At 41.9% G+C, this 20,505-nt stretch overlaps 1 protein-coding gene across 1 annotated transcript; it reads left to right on the top strand.

Annotated features, from left to right (window-relative positions):
• Positions 1-1,237: 1,237 nt before the first annotated feature.
• Positions 1,238-20,230, top strand: cpda (carboxypeptidase D, a). Its single transcript, XM_034547928.1, has 21 exons — positions 1,238-2,026; positions 3,032-3,279; positions 8,915-9,057; positions 9,237-9,406; positions 9,842-10,260; positions 10,415-10,606; positions 11,214-11,381; positions 11,739-11,848; positions 12,022-12,124; positions 12,332-12,474; positions 12,564-12,733; positions 12,852-13,154; positions 13,331-13,526; positions 13,737-13,872; positions 14,018-14,164; positions 14,327-14,425; positions 14,511-14,575; positions 14,704-14,835; positions 15,113-15,298; positions 17,332-17,434; positions 17,945-20,230. The coding sequence occupies exons 1-21, from the start codon at positions 1,359-1,361 to the stop codon at positions 18,169-18,171; spliced, it is 4,128 nt and encodes a 1,375-aa protein (XP_034403819.1). The 5' UTR covers positions 1,238-1,358; the 3' UTR covers positions 18,172-20,230.
• Positions 20,231-20,505: the final 275 nt, after the last annotated feature.

Here is a 20,505-nt window from a genome sequence, read left to right as displayed (position 1 = left end):
AAAAAAAGTCTTTTTCGACCAGCTGGTGAAGGATGCACTCATCTGCCAGAAGAGACAGGTATTGTACTGTTTGCTATAGCTAACATTACCACGTAGCTAACGTTATACTTTGACAGCTGTACTGCTCTGTCTATGTGTTGTGCTTGAAAATACATTAACCTTATTAAACCTATGCTCTCACTACACCCCCTGCGCCCATTATCGGACACGTTTCCTTAATTATCTCCACAACCACATCGTTGTTTAACTTCATTTCACGTTGTACAACACTGCAACCCTTTTGAGAAGACAACGGCTCTGTACACAATAATAAAAGTAACCGTTAAGTAAGAAAGGTCATTTTCCAAGCTAAAACTGATCAAAACATATCTCAGAAGCTCCATGTCACAAGAGAGGCTGTCAGGTCTGGCCATCCTTAGCATAGAGAATAAACGTCAGTTTAGATGTAAAGAGCGTGGTTAAAGACTTTGCACACAGATTTGCTAAAAGACGCGCACATGTGTATTCAAATGCAAACCTGTAGAAAGTAGCCTACCGGTGTATCGACTATATGTAGGCATATTTGTTATGTTGTTGTAACATATGTTCTGTTTGAGCTGTTTGATAGGCCCTAGCATATGTTTTGTTTCTGTTGGAATACATTTGTTCTCTGTTTGAGCTGTTTTTTCTGATTGAATAAATTTCCCTCAAAAGAAAAGCTTGGGTCCTGTTCGTTTATCTTTGGATAATGACCGCCGGACAATACATTATCCCTTACATATGGGGGGGGGGGGGGGCCCTCTCAGGGTTATTCTGCAGGTGGGCCTCATGTGTTTCCATTACGGCACTGGTGGGTGGACATGGCTAACATACGCGTTGAGTGTGTTGAGGGTTCAGCATGGTGTACTCTAAATCTTTATAGGCACAGCCCGAGTTTTTATCAACTCCATCAGTGCAATGAATAACGCAACAGAAAATGACCTGAAAATATATAGCCTGTGGCTGTTGAAAAACAAACAAAAAGAAAACATTAAAGTTGTCAGGACTTTTGATTCATATGCATATTTACAGCAACGCTGGCACCCACATTAATACAAATGGACATAAATACATTTAATTATCAGTACATTTCACGAAAATATACAGCCAGCCGCCAGCATGTTACTTTACACACGTTACATGTGTGAAATTGGGACAAAAAGGTGGGGGAAAAAAGTCGACCTTAAAATACTACGTCACCGTTAAGCCCCGCCCCTCTGAGATGAGCGGAAGTCGATGGAAATAGCCAGGCCAGACTGAATCTGACAGCCTGTCGCTGGGGATCCAAACACTTCGGACCTGGTGGTTTTTCTTTGACTTGAAAGTCCGAATGGTGTAAAATGAGAAGATACGTCAACATGGTGCACATTTCGGAGCATCCACAGTCGACGCCGAAACTCCGGGCGTCACTTTTCGCCTTTCTTCTCTTGCTTGTTGTCTCCCTTGTTGACGCCAGCCGCCGTCCGCCACGAAGCGTCACCCTCTCGACGGAGGAAACGGTAGAAACTTACGACAAATACTACAATTATGTTGACCTGACCGGACGTTTACAGGCCTTAGCTCATAAGTATCCTCACATAGCTAACCTGTCGAGCATAGGTCTGTCTGTTGAGGGCAGGCAGCTCTGGGTGATGCGGATCACCAAGGACCCCAACGGAGACACACCGGGGAAACCTAAATTTAAATACGTTGGGAACATGCACGGGGACGAAACCGTGTCCAGGCAGGTGCTGGTGTACGTCGTAGAGTACCTGCTGACTAAATATGGAGAGGAATCGCGTATTACTGAGCTGGTGGACACCACGGATATTTACATCATGCCCAGCATGAACCCCGACGGCTTTGAGAGGTCCGTAGAGGGCGACTGCGGGGGCCAGTACGGGGGTCGAAATAATGCCCACAATAAGGACCTCAACAGAAGCTTTCCTGACCAGTATGCTGGGACAAGTGCTAACCCAGAGACTATCCCCGAGGTAATGGCTGTGATCAGATGGATCCAGGAAAAAAAGTGAGTCTCTCTCTTGTCTGAAACGCACTGCAGTGTAGACGTCATCCACTTAGTTCAGTAGTTCAGTACACTTTCTTTGTCTCATTTATTAAGGCCGCAGGGTTAGCCTCATTATAAAGTTAAGAACTACTCAACTGGGACACCATGACGGCATGGTGTCTTAGACTGAGGTGCACTTGGGAGTTGAGCTAAAACGATTTGTAGATTCATCAATTGGCGGAAAATTAACTCTCTCCATAACTTCCTAATTGAATAAGGGTTTTGAGTCACGTTTCAAGCAACATGGCCAAAGATGCAGTGGTTCCAGCTTCTTAAATGTGATAGATTTTCTTGTTTCCTTGTCTTATTTGATAGCCAGTATCTCTGGGCAATGCTGGTCGGTAAAAAAAAGAGCTAATTCCTGACATCACCCTTATCAGGAAATTTGTGGTGGACATTTCTCACCCTTTCAATAGATTAATCCCCTCCCACAATATTAGGAGGCGTCCTGGAAGCTGAACGTTGGGGAGAAAGTACCATATACATAATTCTCCGCTGTTTGATTTCAGCCAGTTACATGTCTCTCTTTTTCATTGTTTCACCTCTTCCTCCCATAGGCCTACAGCCATAAGTAGATAAAAAGTGCTGCAGCCCCAAATTTAGGAGCAGCAAACATTTCTGTCAATAATTTCCCCCGTAGTTCACTTCTTAATCAAGATCTCAATGTGCAAAATGTGGGACTCAAAATAAAGTCAGAAACAGCTGCCGTCCTGGGACGCCATAATAACATGGTGTGTAAGACTGAGGTTCACTTGGAAGACTAGAATATAAGCCTACATGGACATAAATTAAGCATTCACTTAAAGTGGTCCAGAGAAGAAGATGCTGAGAATTTACTTCCAAGTATCTTCACACACCACAATTATTTCCTTGTAACTTTTTTAAGTTATGAGGAGAAGTCACATGTGCATGCATGTAGTTGTTTTAAGACAGACTTGCTTCTAAAGTCTTCCTTTGTCTCTCAAGATTCGTGCTGTCAGGGAACCTGCATGGTGGCACTGTGGTTTCCAGTTACCCTTTTGATGACTCTGCCTTCCACCAGCGGAATGGCCACTACAGTCAATCAGAGGATGACAGCCTGTTTCGCTACTTGGCCCTGGTGTATTCCCAGAACCACCCTGGGATGAAGACTGGTGAGCCCCACTGTTCCGATGCACCTGAAGAAACTTTTAAAGATGGCATCACCAATGGGGCTCAGTGGTATGACATTACTGGTAAGAATAATGTTCATTGTTTTTAATGCCTAGTTTAGTGCAAATAATTGTACTCTTGTGAGGTACCACAAGCTCTCTGTGGTGATCAGAAATCAGAAAACGGTGGCCAGTTGATTTTGTGTTGACCATCACAACTTAGAAATTCTGTTGAGGATATCCAGTCGCAGACAGTTGACAAGTCCATCTTTTGAGGTCACATCCTGTAAGTGTCCTAAGGACTTCAATGTACATCCTCACCTTTTGTTGTAGAGCTAAAAGAGGTAAGACTCCTGGGCTGTATGTTCTATTTGATCAAAGAGCTGTTGTGGTAGAAGATATATTTTCCTGTCATTGTTCTCTCATTTGCTCCAATTGTTATGTTTTTGTGTGCACAGCAGGCAATTTAAAAACTCTTCATGAATAGAATAGCAATGGCAGTTTAACCGGTGTTGCTGCTATCTAACCATCTGAGAGCAGAGGATGTCCCTTGTTGTTGTACAGTTTGCAGCATGCACCATGTGGGATTGCACAAGTGGTATGTTCAAGCAACCCGCTGAAGGAGACTCTGGAACAAATGTTAACAATCATCACACATGGTGTAGCATAGCTTAAGCTATTGTCATGTCAAGGTTTTCTCTCACTGCAGATCAAAAGTAAAAAAAATTGTCTCTTTTGAGTTGTTCAAAGTTACATTCAGAGATCAACTTGAACAACTTGCTTTTTAGAGGCTGTGCCAGTAGCTTTATTTCCACATTTAATGAGCTCAAAAATCATATTTGTATCAGTCCTTGCTGCACTGAATAGTGAGGCCTGGTTTTGGGTTAACCAGGTGTCAAAACGCAATAACAATCTGTAAACTCAAGATTTTTTTTTTTAATGCCAAAGCCAGTAATTCCTGAAAGTGTTAGAGTAGTAACAGGTTTGCCATAACAGCTCAGTCTGGGCATATTAAAGCATGTGTATCCCTGTCCTCTTGTAGGTGTCTTCAAATAGCTTAAGTAAATGCAGATTGTGTGGCAACTTCAGGTTACCGCATGGCTTTTCCTGTTGAGATGTCCTTTGTTGTAATACGTTTTAGTTAAGGATGGTGTGTCTTCCAATTGATGGTTCCCCATGGATTAGCTTGCATTTACCAGCTTAGTTATTATTTTCTTCAATACCTGCTCTAATTTAAATGACCAGATGTTGTAATGTCGGTAAATAAACTGACACACAATTTCAAGATTCCTTAAAAAAAATAGTATTTGTTCAGGTGCAGATCACTTCAACCTAGATGAAATGTCATTACATGTCACACTATCCGTTTATCACCAACAACTGGAGATGTTAATCATTACCAAACTTGAGCAGACACTTTTAAACAACAGCACAAGTTGGCTAATACTTCTGTGTAAATATTGGCTTTAATTGTCATCAGAAATGAAAAGCACTGTGATTTCTGAATGGCAGTTTGAGCTGAAGATTACCTCTTTTGTTGTTGCTTTTTCTCAGCTTAAATGGCCTGTATTCAGGCAGGTTCAGGTTGCAATAGGGACCAGTTCGTAAAGAAGCAGCAACAATATCAAGATGATGATGGACAGTGTACAAAAAGAAAAGAAGAAGTGTAAAACACTTGAATAGACAGTGCTTGTATCTTTCTGACATGTCTCATTGGACGCAATGTCACTGCTAGAACTGGAAATGGCCACGACATTGTGTGACATAATGAGTGGTCCAGGCAAAAAGCCAGGACCAGGAGTCAGGGACAGGAGATGTTTTGTGTGTCTGTCGGGGCTTGAAATAATGAATCAGCATAACACGTTATCTTGATTCATAATCTCTTGACACAGTCTGGCCTCAGAGAGCATTCTTTACTTGAGCTGTATTGTGGTTTATGTAACCCTCAGCCCATAACTATGACACTCTGGTGTTGTTGAACATGTTTAAAGCTGGTTTTAAGCTTTTCCTTTTGCTTTTTAACTTGCACAATGTCCACCTTGTGTAATTTATTAGCCAGTCTTGAAACGGCATTACATTATTTTCATTAATTTGTTCAACGCTGTAGGTTGTATTGAGACAACCTTTGAGACACACGTCATTGCCTTTAGACATGCATGAGTACAAGGTCCAGAATATAATTTAACTGTATGGAAATACAGCTCTATTGCTGTGATAATCTGAGGCCCTGGGAGTGTCTGAATATGGTCAGACCTCTGATAGCTTTACTTTTGTGCTGTGTCACTATACACTGCTGACAGTCATGTACAGACAGTAATACTTTCTTAAATGTTTTTTTTTCCTGCAGGATTATCACTTTAAATGTTTGACTAAAATACCTTGAATAGGGAAGGTAGCGCCGTAGTAGCACTTTAGTAGCACTTAAATGTCTCTTACTGATAGCACTTTGTAGTTTAACACTTTAGTAGCACTTAAATGTCTCTTACTGATAGCACTTCGTAGTTTAACTTTATTGATGAAATTGTACTTTCTCGATTCTGGTTTGAGTTTGGACTCATGGTTTAATGCACTTATTGTAAGTCGCTTTGGATAAAAGCATCAGCTAAATTACATGTAATGTAATGTAAAATCGATCCTTCTAGACCTTTCCGCTGCCTTTGACACAGTGAACCACCAGATCCTCTTGTCCTCCCTCCAGGACCTGGGTATCTCAGGCACCGCGCTCTCACTCTTCTCATCCTACCTCACTGACCGCTCTTACCGGGTAACCTGGAGAGGATCTGTGTCTGAGCCCTGTCCTCTGACTACTGGGGTCCCTCAGGGTTCAGTCCTCGGTCCTCTTCTCTTCTCTCTGTACACCAACTCTCTCGGCTCTGTCATTCGCTCGCATGGCTTCACCTACCACAGCTATGCTGACGACACCCAACTGATCCTCTCGTTTCCCCAATCTGAAACACGGGTAGCAGCACGAATCTCTGCCTGTCTGACCGACATCTCTCAGTGGATGTCCGCACACCACCTGAAAATTAACCCGGACAAGACTGAACTTCTCCTCCTTCCAGGAAAATGCTCTCCCACCCACGACCTGACTATTAACTTTAACAACTCAGTGCTGGTTCCGACTCCGACTGCCAGGAACCTCGGAGTGACGCTCGACAGTCAACTCTCCCTGACTGCCAACATTACCGCAACAACACGCTCCTGTAGGTAAATGCTGTACAACATCAGGAGAATACGACCCCTTCTCACTCAGAAGGCGGCACAGGTCCTGGTCCAGGCTCTGGTCATCTCACGGCTAGACTATTGCAACTCCCTCCTGGCAGGTCTACCTGCTAATGCCATTCGACCTCTACAGCTCATCCAGAATGCAGCTGCTCGACTGGTCTTCAACCGACCGAAATTTACCTACACTACTCCGCTCCTCCGCGACCTTCACTGGTTACCGGTGGCCGCCCGCATCCGCTTCAAAACATTGGTACTTGCGTACCGTGCTGCGAACAGATCGGGTCCGGTCTACATCCAGGACATGGTCAAACCGTACACCCCAGCCCGTTCACTTCGCTCGGCTTCTGCCAATCTGCTTGTAGCTCCTTCACTTCGAGCTAAACACTCAACAAAGTCACGACTGTTTGCTGTGCTGGCTCCTCATTGGTGGAACGAGCTTCCCATTGACATCAGGACAGCAGAAAGTCTCTACATCTTCCGGCGCAAACTAGTAACACATCTTTTTCGACTATACCTTGAATAGGTAGCACTTAAATGCCGTAGTAGCACTTAAATGTCCCTTACTGATAGCACTTTAGTAGCACTTAAATGGCACTTACGGATAGTACTTTGTAGTTTAACTTTATTGAAGAAATTGTACTTGCTTGATTCTTGTTGTTCTGAGTTTGGACTCATGGTTTAATGCACTTATTGTAAGTCGCTTTGGATAAAAGCGTCAGCTAAATGACATGTAATGTAATGTAATGTAAAATAGTTTATTGCATCACTGAACTCTTAAAGTCATCCTGCTTTTTAAACAACCCTATACCCTACACGTCAAGTTCAGCTACCAGCTCTAACTTTGGCTCCATTGTCTGGCTGGTGGTTTCCTTCCACTTGCAGGGTGTGTCACTGGATCCGGTACATAGACCGGATATTTAAGGAGTCTGAGTGTGCCGTAGTCGGTCAGTGTGTTTTGTTCGACTATGTTAGCATACGGGGTGTTTACTTTAAGTAAATATTATCTGATCTGTATGAACAGAGTGCTTCAAGTAATTCAACACAGGATGACGGCTAACGTCTTGTGACCGGAAAAAAGGGTTTGTGTTGTTTGTCATGATGGGACAGCCACGTATCGATTTCCACACATTGTTACAGCTGGATGTAGATCCAGCAATATTTTCTCATCATTAACAGGTGACATTTTTCAAAGGTTAAGTTTTGTTTGGTTGACAAAGCAATATGCCGTCTCTGCGGCCACCACAGGGGGTCAAACTTACCCCAACACACCTCTACACACTATTACATCCAAAATGAGGTCAGAGAGCATGGTCACTGTTGTCTATTGAAGGATTACTCTGTGGCATACACTGGCGATGCCCCTGCTATATTTATTTTAAAGCTTTTCTGTCAGACCAATGCAAAACAGAAAACTGAGATGCATGTCTCAAATGTGTCAGATTAGCTTTTAAGAGTCCTCTAAAGTTTCCCTTTACAGTTTCCAGTGAATAAATTGGCAGCCAGTGACCCTCACCAAGTTTCAGAGCGCTGAACAGCTGCTGTTTGACCGGGGACGACTTGGAGGAACTTGTGTTTGTGGTGTATGTGGCCTGCTCTCAGAGCCAAGCCGCATACCACATTACAGCCTGCAGCTTTTCTCCACAGTTGTAAGGGATGCATTGTAACTTTATTTACTGCAAAACCTCCAAGTTAATATTGTTTAAAAATGTGCATAAGTACGATTGTCTGGCAATGATTGTTCAGTAATAGTGCAGTACAATATAAATAGGGATTTAATGAAATAGGTTTAAGAAGCACTGACTAAAGCTGTACCCGTGGCACTCCATATAAAACGGTGGTGTTAAGAGTATTGTAAAGTCCTGGGGTTGTGGATTTTAGGTGTTTTGTCAAATACTGTGCTTGTCTTTGTTGTGCATCATTGATAGTTAAAAGCTATTGTGTTCTGGTGTGGTTGATGTCTTCCTTAGTGAGGCTGGTGGGAGGCTAGTTGCTTTGCTAAAGCTATTTGTTCGTGTTTGAGCCCTATTACAAAGTGCAAAAAGGTCAGTTATTCATGGGATCCTGCAGCTGCCCAGCAGGTAGTCATGGCAACCCTCCAGCCAGGGAGTCTCTGGCTGCCTGCTGTCGCTCCAGTGGGATGGCCAGTGGGACAGCGTGCCCTCCTCTACATCTTTCTGTGTGCCTAAACACAGATGTCATGGCCTGTTGCCACATTAAACACTATCTGTAAACTGTGACATTGAAGAGACTAAGATGGGCTCAAAGCTTTCTACACAGTGTCCTTTTCCTGTTCATAATTTGGCCCTTGTACTAGTCGTGTTCAAATTAAGCAAAGCAGGGCCTGTTTAAGATTTTACTTTATGCGTGCATGTTGTACATACCTGTCAATTCCTCAAGATTTAGACACATTATTTTCTATGATATAATATTGAATTGAATGTGTTATGCCATTTATAGCCTACTTTGTTTATTACATTTCTGGCTTGTTATCTAGGTGGGATGCAGGACTACAACTACCTGCATGGTAACTGTCTGGAAATCACCATGGAGTTGAGCTGCTGCAAATATCCTCCTGCTTCTGAGCTCCATAAGGAATGGGATCTGAACAGGGAATCCCTATTGGCCTACATGGAAAAGGTAGAACTTATAAATAAGAAAAGAAGTGATGATACATCAGCATTCATATTAATGTTACCTTCTTTTGTATGTTTATTTAAAAGGACAATGCCACAATCCAAGTCTGCCTGATACTTTACCGTACCATTTCTCCAGTTTAGCCAGATACCCTTGGTATTTACAATATCACTGTCTTCCAGGTCCACATAGGTGTCCATGGTTTTGTGAAAAAGGCCATCAATGGTACCGCCCTTGCCAATGTCAGCATTGTGGTGGCAAGCATTCGCCACAACCTGACCACAGGACATAATGGGGACTACTACCGCCTTCTACTCCCAGGAACATACAACATCACAGCTGTGGCCCCAGGGTGAGCAATACCATTAAATTCCTTCGCATAGCAGGTTTTCAAAAACGGGGGTAATCGCTAATAATTGTGAGCTTTGAAATTTCACTGCAATGACTGTTGACCGCACAGGGAGTAGTGCGTTCATCGAAATGTGACTCTCTGACTATCAAAATGTGTAATCTGACTCTCTCCCTATCAAAAGGTGAAGCGCAGTGTCAATATCCGAGCCAGATTTAACACAAGTGCTGCATTCCTCTTTAGAGTTACAGAGTAATTATCTTTCTGAAGAAAAATGTATGTCACAGGTTTATTGGGGAATGACTTCCTTGTAGAGAGTTTTACAAGTTCACTACACTGTTAATGCTTGTTTGTGTTGTCATATAATTTGGATACTTCCTGGTGATTTTTAAGGTGGAGTGGAAGCATTCAAGCATGTCTTTTTTTTTTTGCACACAGGTACATACCAATGACAGTCCACAGTGTTCTGGTCGAGGAGGGCAAAGCCCAAGAACTGAACTTTACTTTGGCACCTGTGGTCAATGAGGGCTCAGGTGGCATCACTGTGACTACATACGCCATGCCATCCAACAATGATCTAAACCTCTCCACCACCACCAACTCTTCTGACTCCACCCAGCACCGGGTGGCACCTGAAGCAACAAGCAACAACAGCCCCCCTATACTTCCACCTATACATCAGCCCATCCAGCCTCAGGAGTTTCGTCACCACAGCTACTCAGACATGGATCTGTTCTTGCGCAAGTACAGCAGCGAGTTCCCCTCTATTGTCCATCTTTACAACATTGGCCACTCCGTGGAAGACCGTGAGCTCTATGTGATGGTTATCTCAGACAACCCCACTGTCCATGAGCATGGTATGTCCAAGATGGGTGAATTAAAGGAGTTGGAATACTTCTTTTTATTTACGTGTCATGGAGGATTTTTCCTTTTTAAAATGGAACAATATGTTAATGCTATCTATTAATACACATCTTTACTCTAACCTCCTTTTTTTTGTTTTCATGTCAGGTGAGCCAGAGTTTAAGTATATAGCCAACATGCACGGTAATGAAGTGGTGGGCCGAGAGTTATTGCTCAACCTCATTGAGTACCTGTGTCGTAACTATGGTACTGACCCGGAGGTCACTGAGTTGGTCAACAATACCCGCATTCACATCATGCCTTCTATGAACCCCGACGGATATGAGGTAGCCACTGAAGGTAAGGGACACACTCAGAAGTTATTTAACAGGCAACAATACAGTTACACTATCTGCACAGTATGGAATGCTTTGCAAACATGAGCAAAGTTGTGACATTACAGGTCATTTTACACTTGACTAACATTCCAGTGTATGTCGCTAACCTTTTATCAGCTGTAGGGCTTGCAAAAAAAATCATATGCAGGGGATATTTTGAGTGATCACAAATAAATATTCAATACGACCTTCGTTCATTAAGTGTTTATAGGTTTATTAGAGGTACATTCAGCATTCTTTGTGTTATCTTTTTTTTTAAAGATTTTCTTTTCATTTCCCTTTGCAAAATGGTATATCCTTACACATTGAAGGCTTCACCTCCTCTGCTGGTTTAAATGGCTTTAGTAGCACCATCTTGCTTCTGTATAAAAAAAATGTTTTAAGAATGGCAGACAGGAGGTGCTTTCTGAAATTTCCCCAATGTACTTTAGCTGACAGTTGCTGCCGATGTGTCAAAGGAAGTATAGGGAAGTTGAGCTGAGGTTGTGTACATCTCGTCAGCAGGAACATGCTGTCGTTACAGATATGGATACATGTAGGTGACTCTTTGCTGCTAACTTTTTCCTTAGGTGATGTGAGGGGTTACAAAGGGCGCAACAACAGCAACAAATTCGACCTGAACCGCAACTTCCCAGACCAGTTTTTTATCATCAAAGAGCCCAGACAGCCAGAAACTATAGCTGTGATGAACTGGGCGAAGAGCATCCCCTTCGTCCTGTCAGCCAACCTTCATGGAGGTACGCTGTCCTTTTGAGCTTTAGTGCCAAAGACTGCAGTCTTTCAGTGTCAGTGTTTGCAATTTGATAGTGATCTCTCTGGTCTGTTAATCATGTTTATAATTGTAATTATTATGTATGTATTTACATGTTATGCCTGTTTTCTTTCCACACTTTATTGGATTTTAAAGTTACTTCAATAAACCTAGAGGATTACTGCTATGGTTTTAAGTCTTGGCTTTGTATCCTCACTTTAAGTCTAGATATTAGGCTACATGACAGGTAAACAAGTTAGGCATAGATAGTATATTTATTTTAACCGTAAATGTATGTATCTTTTATACTGGTTTGCCTAATCTTTGTGTTGTGGAATATTAGGCTCCTTGGTCGTCAACTACCCCTATGACGATGACAAAGACGGGCTATCGCAGTACAGCCGTTCGCCTGATGATAAAGTCTTTCAGCAGGTCTCTAGAGCCTACTCACAGGTAACTCTTGCTGTTTCAGGCTGGGATAATGTGTGCATATGGTTTCATTTTATAATCGAAAACAAAATAGTTGGAGTTAGGAGTTAAACATAGAAAGGCCACTGGCTTTTTGTGACATCTGTGAAACGACGACCACAACAGTACTCATTGTTGTATTTGATCTGCGCGTGCAGGAGAATCCTTTGATGCACAATGGACACCCTTGTGTAGACCTGTACCGTGGGGAATATTTTAAGGATGGCATCACCAATGGTGCCAACTGGTACAATGTTCCAGGTAAGCCTACATCTACCACAACGGCGTTGTTGCTCGCCACATTCATTATTTTCCCACAGGAGGTCGGCCAAATCACTATTTATGTTTGAGATTTATAATATAATCTGTAAAAATTGTTAATATGTATAATATTTTCCCACACCTCTTTGAAATGGAATTTGTCATTTTTAGTTTTAGATGAAGTTTAAAGGAGCACTTTTTCTCCAGGTGGCATGCAGGACTGGAACTACATAAACACCAACTGTTTTGAGGTGACCATCGAGCTAAGCTGTGTAAAGTACCCCATAAGCAAAGAATTGCCCAAATATTGGGAACAAAACCGACGGGCCTTGCTTCAGTTCATACAACAGGTAATAAACTCCTAACATTCCCCCGAAGTTTCTCCCCATATGCTCAATTTTGCATCTACTCATGTTAATGCTGTACTGTGTCTCTGTAGGTTCACAGTGGAGTAAAGGGCACAGTCTCTGACTTTGAGGATGGCACAGGAATTCCCAATGCCACCATTAGCGTGGAGGAGATAGACCACAATATCACCACAGCTCGCACTGGGGACTACTGGAGGCTGCTTGTCCCTGGGACTCACTATATCACCGCCTCTGCCCATGGGTAAGATTTGGTTTTGCAGAAGGAAGAACAAACAGATGATTTACCATGAAGTTTCTACATATTTCTGTGCTGTTATGTCCCCATATTTCCAGTGCTTTTAACTTTGTCTGTTTTACAGTTATACACCTGTCAGGACCTACGCCACAGTCTCAAAGGATCATGTAGAGTTGGTGGATTTCAGACTGACACGTTTCCACTCAGACCCTAATGGCCAGTCTCCCAAGGGCCCCCAACCTACACAGAACCCATCTGAGAAGGCATTCCAGAGCCTAATCAAGGACCTCTCTCTAGGCCAGGGTTTGGAGCAGTTGGTCAGCAGCACGGCCACGGAGAACAGCTTCCGCTACAGACGCTACAAAGAGCTCTCTGGCTTTGTGAGAGGCCTCACGCTTAACTTTCCCAAAATTACAGCTTTACACAGGTATTGGAACCAGCCAGCGTCATGTCCACTTCATGATATATAACTGTTTGATATCATACCTCAATAGCTCTCATCCTCATTATGCCAAAAGTCAATACTGTACAGAACTGCTAACTTTAGTTACATTTCTTATAATACTGATGTATATTCTGTTTTTTTTTCTTTTGTGTGTCCAGTTTAGGCCAAAGTGTAGAGTTTCGAACCATTTGGGCTTTGGAAATCTCCAACAGACCAGGGGAAGCTGAACCTTCTGAGCCCAAGATCCGCTTTGTAGCTGGAATCCATGGCAATGCCCCTGTGGGCACAGAGCTGCTGCTGGAGTTTGCTGCCCTCCTGTGTATCAACTATGGCAAAAACCCAGTCATCACTAGGGTGAGTTTTAGAGGGTCTCAGGAAATTTAGTGAATTGATAGCCTGGAATTCATCTCATTTAAAAGCAGGACATTTTGCTCATTGGAATACACACAATTCTTTGTTCATACACTCATATTCACACACATACACATTTCATATTCTGAATTGGGTTACCGGTCCCTGTAAATGCAGGATGAGACTCGTTCATTCTCTGTTTCCCTTCCACAGCTGATCAATGAGACTCGGATTGTCATCGTGCCTTCTATTAACCCAGATGGACGTGAACAGGCTATTGAGAAGCAGTGCACCTCCACCCAGGGCTTGAACAATGCTCATAACAAAGATCTGGACACAGATTTCTTTGGTCAGTTGTATGGATTTGTGTGTGTACGCATTTAAATTGAGATACAAAGATAAAAGAAACAATATATTTGATCAATTAACTCACACTGCAATTGTGAAAGAGCTCTAACATTTCCTGTCCACCATCTGTTTCCCTCTTTTTTTAGGCAATGCATCACAGCGTGTGGTTGAGGCCCAACCAGAGACCAGAGCCATGATGGACTTGATTCTAGACAAGAGCTACTCTCTGTCTGTTGCCCTTGATGGAGGCTCCCTTGTTGCTACCTACCCCTATGACAAGCCTGTCCAGCCTGGTAGTTTTCTTCACAATTTACAGATTGACTTGACAAGCATTTAACGTAGCATCAATTTGCAAAGAGTAGGACAAACGATGCACCTTCTTAACGCTGATACATATCACTTAACAGAACTGAGTTTGGCGTTAAGGTTTTATGTACTCTTTTTATTTTTTTCAGTTGAAAATGAGGGCACATTGAAGTACTTGGCAAGTGTTTATGCTAACAACCATCCTAAGATGCACCTCGGGGACACTGGATGTACACATAATGGGCAGAGTATGTAATTTAAGTACCAAGAATAAGCCCTGTTGTTGTTGGTATTGAATAGTTATTAATACCTAATTAAACTTCTGTGACTCAGTGGGCAACATCCCAGATGGAGTTATGAGGGCTGCAGAGAGACAAAGTCACATGGGAAGCATGAAGGTAAGTCTGTCCACGACAGAGTCTGTGATTGCAGTTAAGTTGGCGTCCATGCTGCCAATACATAGTATTTCATGAAAGCGAAGCCACAAGTGACTCACTTTTCACCTTGTGTATTTGTGTCCTGCCAGGACTTCAGCATGGACTTTGGTCACTGTCCAGAGATCACCGTGTATAGTGGCTGCTGTCTCTTTCCTCCTGCTGAGCAGCTGCCCACACTCTGGGCTGAGAACAAGAAGGCTCTCCTCAGCATGTTGGTGGAGGTATGATGCCAGATTTTATCAGCGCAACGTGGAGTTGTTTTTTGGACTTGTTTTTCATTGCCACTTAAATATTTTTAACAGCTGTATGACTTGTATACCTTTTGTAACCAATTTTAAATGATATTCTCAAAATTAATGCAGCAGTATGGAAACTTAAAATAGTGAGTGCTCTAGCCTAAAAAAGTGTTTAAGACATATAATATATATATAGTTTCGAAATTAAGGATTTTCGATTTCCCATAATGCGTAATTTACCCTCCATTTCTACCCCACCCAGGTCCATAAAGGGGTGCGTGGCGTGGTGCGGGACAAGAGTGGAAAGCCTATTGTTGGGGCAATCATTGTACTGAATGGGGGAGTGAGAGTCTTTACTGCAGAGGGCGGCTACTTTCATGCACTGCTGGCTCCTGGCAACCACAACATTGAAGCCGTTGCTGATGGATACCAACAACAACGTCAAGAGGTACACAGTTCTATGCACACCATGTGTTATGCCGTTAAGGGATTTAAGAGCCTTTAGGTAGATGATCATGATGGGATAACACTTGACAAGTAAATCAAAGTTATAGCATCTAATTTGAGATTATTTTCCATTATGATCACTTGAAATACAATAGTTTTAACAAAACATGTAATGAGACTTTAAAAACGTTTAAATTATTATTTAATTTTGGCGATGTGACATACAAAGCCTTTAATGTGGATGATAATGCTAGTGTAAGAAGAGGCTTACAATGTCTGGTTTTCAGCATGATTTTTATGCTTAAGTCTTAGAAAGAAGAAAGCAGTTGTGCCTCGGTTGCAACCACATGTGACCTGTTGAACAGGTGGTGATCATACACATACAGTACAAACAAATCATTTGAAATACTCAGCATTTGGACACTTAGGCAGATACAAACTCCAATTAAAAATGCAGCATTCATTTTGGCTTCGTGGGTCTTGCATACTTGTGTTTTTTAAAACTGTTCAGCTTTTTTTCTTTCAATAAACATTTGAAATATTAATTTAGCTGCCAAATTACATTTCAAGGTAAATAAACAGTCTCAATAAAGTTTCAAGAAACATAAATAATCCCCTCCAACAAATGTTTACACTCATATCATAGACAGTGGGAGAATGTTATTGTTCCCCATTAGTCTATATCTATGAAAGGGGTAGGGCGGAGCACACAAAATCGCTCCATCAGCTCCACCTGTCCATTCGGCTGCTCGGAAATTTGCAGCGTGGGGTAGGCCAGCTCTTCAAACAGATGCTCCTTAATTTTTTTGCCCATCTCCAGACTGTAGGCTGCGAGCTTCCCGCAAGGCCTTAAGAGCAGGGGATCCACCACTGAATGATAGGTCTGCTGGTACTCTGGTACTGTGAAGCCGTGAATCATCAGAAGTCCTGGCTGGCTAGTTGACAAGCTGCCAGAGGTCCTCTCTTCAGTAGTGAGGGCTCCATCGCCGTGGGGCAGTTTGAGATCTGGAAGAACGGCAGCGTTCCTTATATACCGTTCATCCAGGGGTTTCTGGGGGTCTGCGTTACTCTGCTCACACAAAAGGTCCAAATCATAACTTGGGGCCAACATGCATTTCCTCTCTTTAATTGTCTCCCCATATTTCTTAGGACATCGAATACTCCGCCGTAGACCATAGGGACGCATTTCATTCCTCTGGAAATGAAAGGGACATTATTTTCAGTTGATGGCTATTCTGTGTCATACCGTCAAAAAACTACCAGCAAACCATGATGTTTATAAAAAACAAGGAAAGAAATTAGGATAAAGAGGCGCACTTACTCTTTGTCAACCACTCTTGGCTGTGTGTGTTCAGGCCACATTACTGAATCACGTCGGAAACCACATGGTTTGGAATCCTTGTTTCTTGAGCTTTGGGTCTAGTTTTCCCCCATGTTGAACTGCACTTAAATAATGACACTGAGTAAATGAGAGACACTTAACACTTGCTATGGAGAAAAGCCAAGCAAGTTACAAAAAGTAAATTCTGAGATTCTAGTAATTTACCTCTCAGAAAATAGCTGTGCAATTTTGGATTTATTTGAGCCAGCGCTCAAATCCTATTTGACATTAAGACAACCTGTACCAGATTATACTAAGCAGTCACACCTGTAAGTGAGGCTGACTAATTAGGTAATTAACAACCACACTTCAGTACGGAGCTTTGGCAAACAGCTGAATGGCTTTTACCTCGAGTTGGAGAAACAGACGGAATGAATGAGATGATCCTGTTTGTGATGTGGTAGAGCTTGATATTGGCTTATGTTACATTTTGAATGACGTGGAAAGTTAGTTCCGAAGATAAGTTAGCAAAGCAGTTCATATTCCTAGGCTACCGCACTAAACAAACTAAGAATGGAAACAAACAAACTTAATTATGATGTTTCACAGAGAATTCCCCCTGTTATGTTTCTGTTCTACTGTAAATCGCCATATCGACGTTGGTGAAATGTGACGGCTCGGAGGCTCACTGAACGATGTGTGCTGTGTTACAGGTGGTGGTGTCTTCCTATGAAGCGGCTAGCTCCATCGTCATTGAGTTTGACATGGACAACAGCATCTTTGGCCTGCCCAGAGCGTTTGTGGTGGCCAGTGCGGGTAAGCGTGTCTAATAAAATGTTTTATTGTCCACATTAAATAAAGCACATGTCATGTTGTGCTCTAGCTCCTGTGATGTGCTAAAATGGTACTCTAATCTGCAGTTTGTTTTAAGTTAATGTTTTTAAAACTTTTAATGGTTATCGACTTCTATGAAGCAACTCTGGCGAGGGAAAAGTCTAAATATTAAATAAATCTCCTGTTAGTCTTATGATCTTTGACATAGATGATGCGCATTCAATAAATCATTTTCAAAAAATTGAAATACTGTTGTACTCAATTCCTCTCCTTTTCAGTGTTTTTATGAGCAGTTTGAACCAAGACTTTTCACTCAGGACTTTCTCAATCAGTGTCTTCTCAAAGGACACTTATGGAGTGCAGTCTTATGTTTAGTGTGCTTAATCATTAAAACAAATCTTATTATGATGTGTCATAGTATCTAAATGTTCTCTTGGATATAAACTGTGTCAGCAGACATGCTGAGTTGTGTGTTTCTTTTCTCCCTTGCAGCCGCCTCCATGACGGCGTTGGTAGTGACGGCGTGCATCATCTGGTGCGTGTGTGCAGCCAAGTCTAATCGTCAAAAAGATGGCTTCCACCGCTTGCGACAGCACCGAGAAGAATATGACGATGAGATCCGGCTCACCTCCATGGGCTCCAAGAAGTCGCTGCTCGCCAATGAGTTTCAGGACGAGAGTGAAAGCGACGAGGAGACACTGTATGACAACAAAATCTGAGGGCCATTGCACAAATGTGGCTGTTGGCTCACTATTTTATTTTGTTCTCTCCCTTAAATTTATCCAACAAGGAACAGTTTGAACTCTAGACGGCATCTTTGTCTCTCTTTTATGACGGAAATATAAGAGTGATAAAGACTCTTTGTTCTGTTATAACAACAAGGACTCACTCCCAGTCACTCGGTTATTAGTGCTACTAAATTATTACTTTAAGAGCATCCTGCTGGCATCTGGACTGAAAGGCATGCTCCATCTCTACCTGACCGGATCAGGAGAAATAGACAAAGAGACGGCGATTTAAAAGAGGGAGAGAAATAAATATTTGGTCCACTGTGGCCCTCATCCAGCCATCCATTCATCCAGCCATCCATCTTTAAAGCAGCTTTTGAGTTCTAAATTTCTTTTGTTTCTGAGCCACGCTAGAGTGCTCTTATAGATCACCACCTTTCCTGCCTGGCTGAGGGGTTCCAGCTGATGAGTCTAAATTAACGCTTTAAATTGGACTTGATGCTACATTGAAGTGTCCGAGCCTTTGGGAGACTGAATCCAACACTGTGCCTTGGCTTCTAGTTTACAGTCCGGTCGGGCTGAATTTTGTGACGCAAAGCAGCAACATTAGGAATATATAATATTTCATCCCTCCTATACTCAGGTGGCAGGGAAAGTAAGACGTTATGATTTGAAGGACTGCTGAGTCCAGTGTTGCACTGTTTCTGCACAGGTGACTCAAGGCCGTCTGGGCTCGGTTCAGTAGTTTTTGTATTTTCCCAGTGAGTCAATGTTGTGGCCAAAACTATCATGATGGGATTTAGAGCTTCAGGGGAATCTGTTACCAATGAAATGCTTGAATGAAACCCTTCCCAGTAAGTGCAGGGTGCTCTAATGTATGCATTGAGGTCACTTGCACTAAATGGAAATCATTTGTTTTGATTGTCCCATGTCATGGGCCAAGGCAATTAGTTTATAAATATGTAATCATAAAAATGAATGTATTTGTTATCCCTTTTTTGTTTGTTATTGTAGGTTAATTTCAAACTGTCTATGGATAGTTGAGTGTGCCCTGTTTTTATTATGGATGTGCATTCTCACTGTCTCATAAAAAGGAATATGAATTCAGTTTTCTTTTCAATGTTTTAGTGTTTATTCTCCCACTAACTAATTACTGATCACTGTCTAGCAATCAACGTCGGAGCCATCCAGCTACACAATTTAAAGGTCCTGTGCAAAGAAATTTATGGATCATAATCCATTTTACTGAGATGTGGTTGAAAGCTGAAAAAAAAAAAAGCTAGCAAATTGACCTTTTGAGTTGAGGCTTTTAAAAATACTACACTTGGGTCAATGTTACATGCACTGTTAATTATATCCCTTCAGGCAGTCTTCAGGGATGCTGAAAAGTGGCTTCAAAGAACATCATAGTTTGGTGCGAAATAATAATTTGCAATTTCTCTTGTAAATTAAAGAAGCTCATTTGTCATTCCACAACATTTGAGGGGTATAAAATCTAGGGAGCAGGTTTTTGTGCAGACATGTAAGAGAGAGACCTCTGTGTTGGTAATAATGTCCATGCACAGATTTAACTTAAGCATCTTCGAGTAAGTAGAACTACCAAAACAAACCAAACGCGGGTTTCTTTACATCACAAATCATGTGCAAATATCTTAAATTAAATTAAAACTGCTGCACTGGATCATTAAAATAAGCTCTTGGGAATGCCATGCATGTTTCTCCTCACACTTTTTTTGAAGGAATAGACTCTTGTTCCTGAAATAATTTGCCTTGATTTCTAATTTGAGAGAAGATTATTTTCTTCTCTTTTTATCAAATGCAGCTGTCATCAGTAAAGTTAAAAACCTAATACCTGCATCGGGAGACCATTTTGTACATTCTTTTTCTTATGTCTGTGGATGCTTGTGTATGAATTTTTAAAGTTGAGTGTGTCAGGGTCACAGTGTTGGTGTGAAGATTTTATATGAACTGGAATCAACTGTAAATAATGTTTGACAAATGAGAATGGAAAAATAAATGCAATTCATGTTAACCATGAATTTACACCAAACATTCAATAAAACGTGTGATCATGACATTCTAACAATGCACAAATACTCATAAAACATTTAAAACACCTACCAACCTCTCTTGATTTCCTTTAACCGTGTGCTATTTTTGAATAATTACGGAGATAGGAGGTCACTGTGACTCATTTGGGTCAATCAGGTCCTCATTTAATTACAGGCAAGGTTGGTGATTCAATCGGTTGCTCCTCCTTTCTAGTATCAAAGTGTACTTGAGCAAGACACTGAAACCCAATCTAATGTGTGAATATGTACCTGC

This window comes from Cyclopterus lumpus, chromosome 13 (assembly GCF_009769545.1).
Source record: "Cyclopterus lumpus isolate fCycLum1 chromosome 13, fCycLum1.pri, whole genome shotgun sequence".
In the NCBI taxonomy this organism is placed as follows: domain Eukaryota; kingdom Metazoa; phylum Chordata; class Actinopteri; order Perciformes; family Cyclopteridae; genus Cyclopterus; species Cyclopterus lumpus.
Note: the sequence above shows the minus strand (reverse complement) of the source record. Positions and strands in the feature narration are given on the sequence as shown.

What these genes read in the sequence shown, in the direction of transcription:
- cpda (XM_034547928.1), top strand. Translation starts at nt 1,359, where the DNA reads ATGAGAAGATACGTCAACATGGTGCACATTTCGGAGCATCCACAGTCG. An exon ending in ATCACAGCTGTGGCCCCAGG is followed by an intron (nt 9,407 to 9,841) that starts GTGAGCAATACC and finishes TTTTGCACACAG; the next exon opens with GTACATACCAATGACAGTCC. An exon ending in TCTCTAGAGCCTACTCACAG is followed by an intron (nt 11,849 to 12,021) that starts GTAACTCTTGCT and finishes CTGCGCGTGCAG; the next exon opens with GAGAATCCTTTGATGCACAA.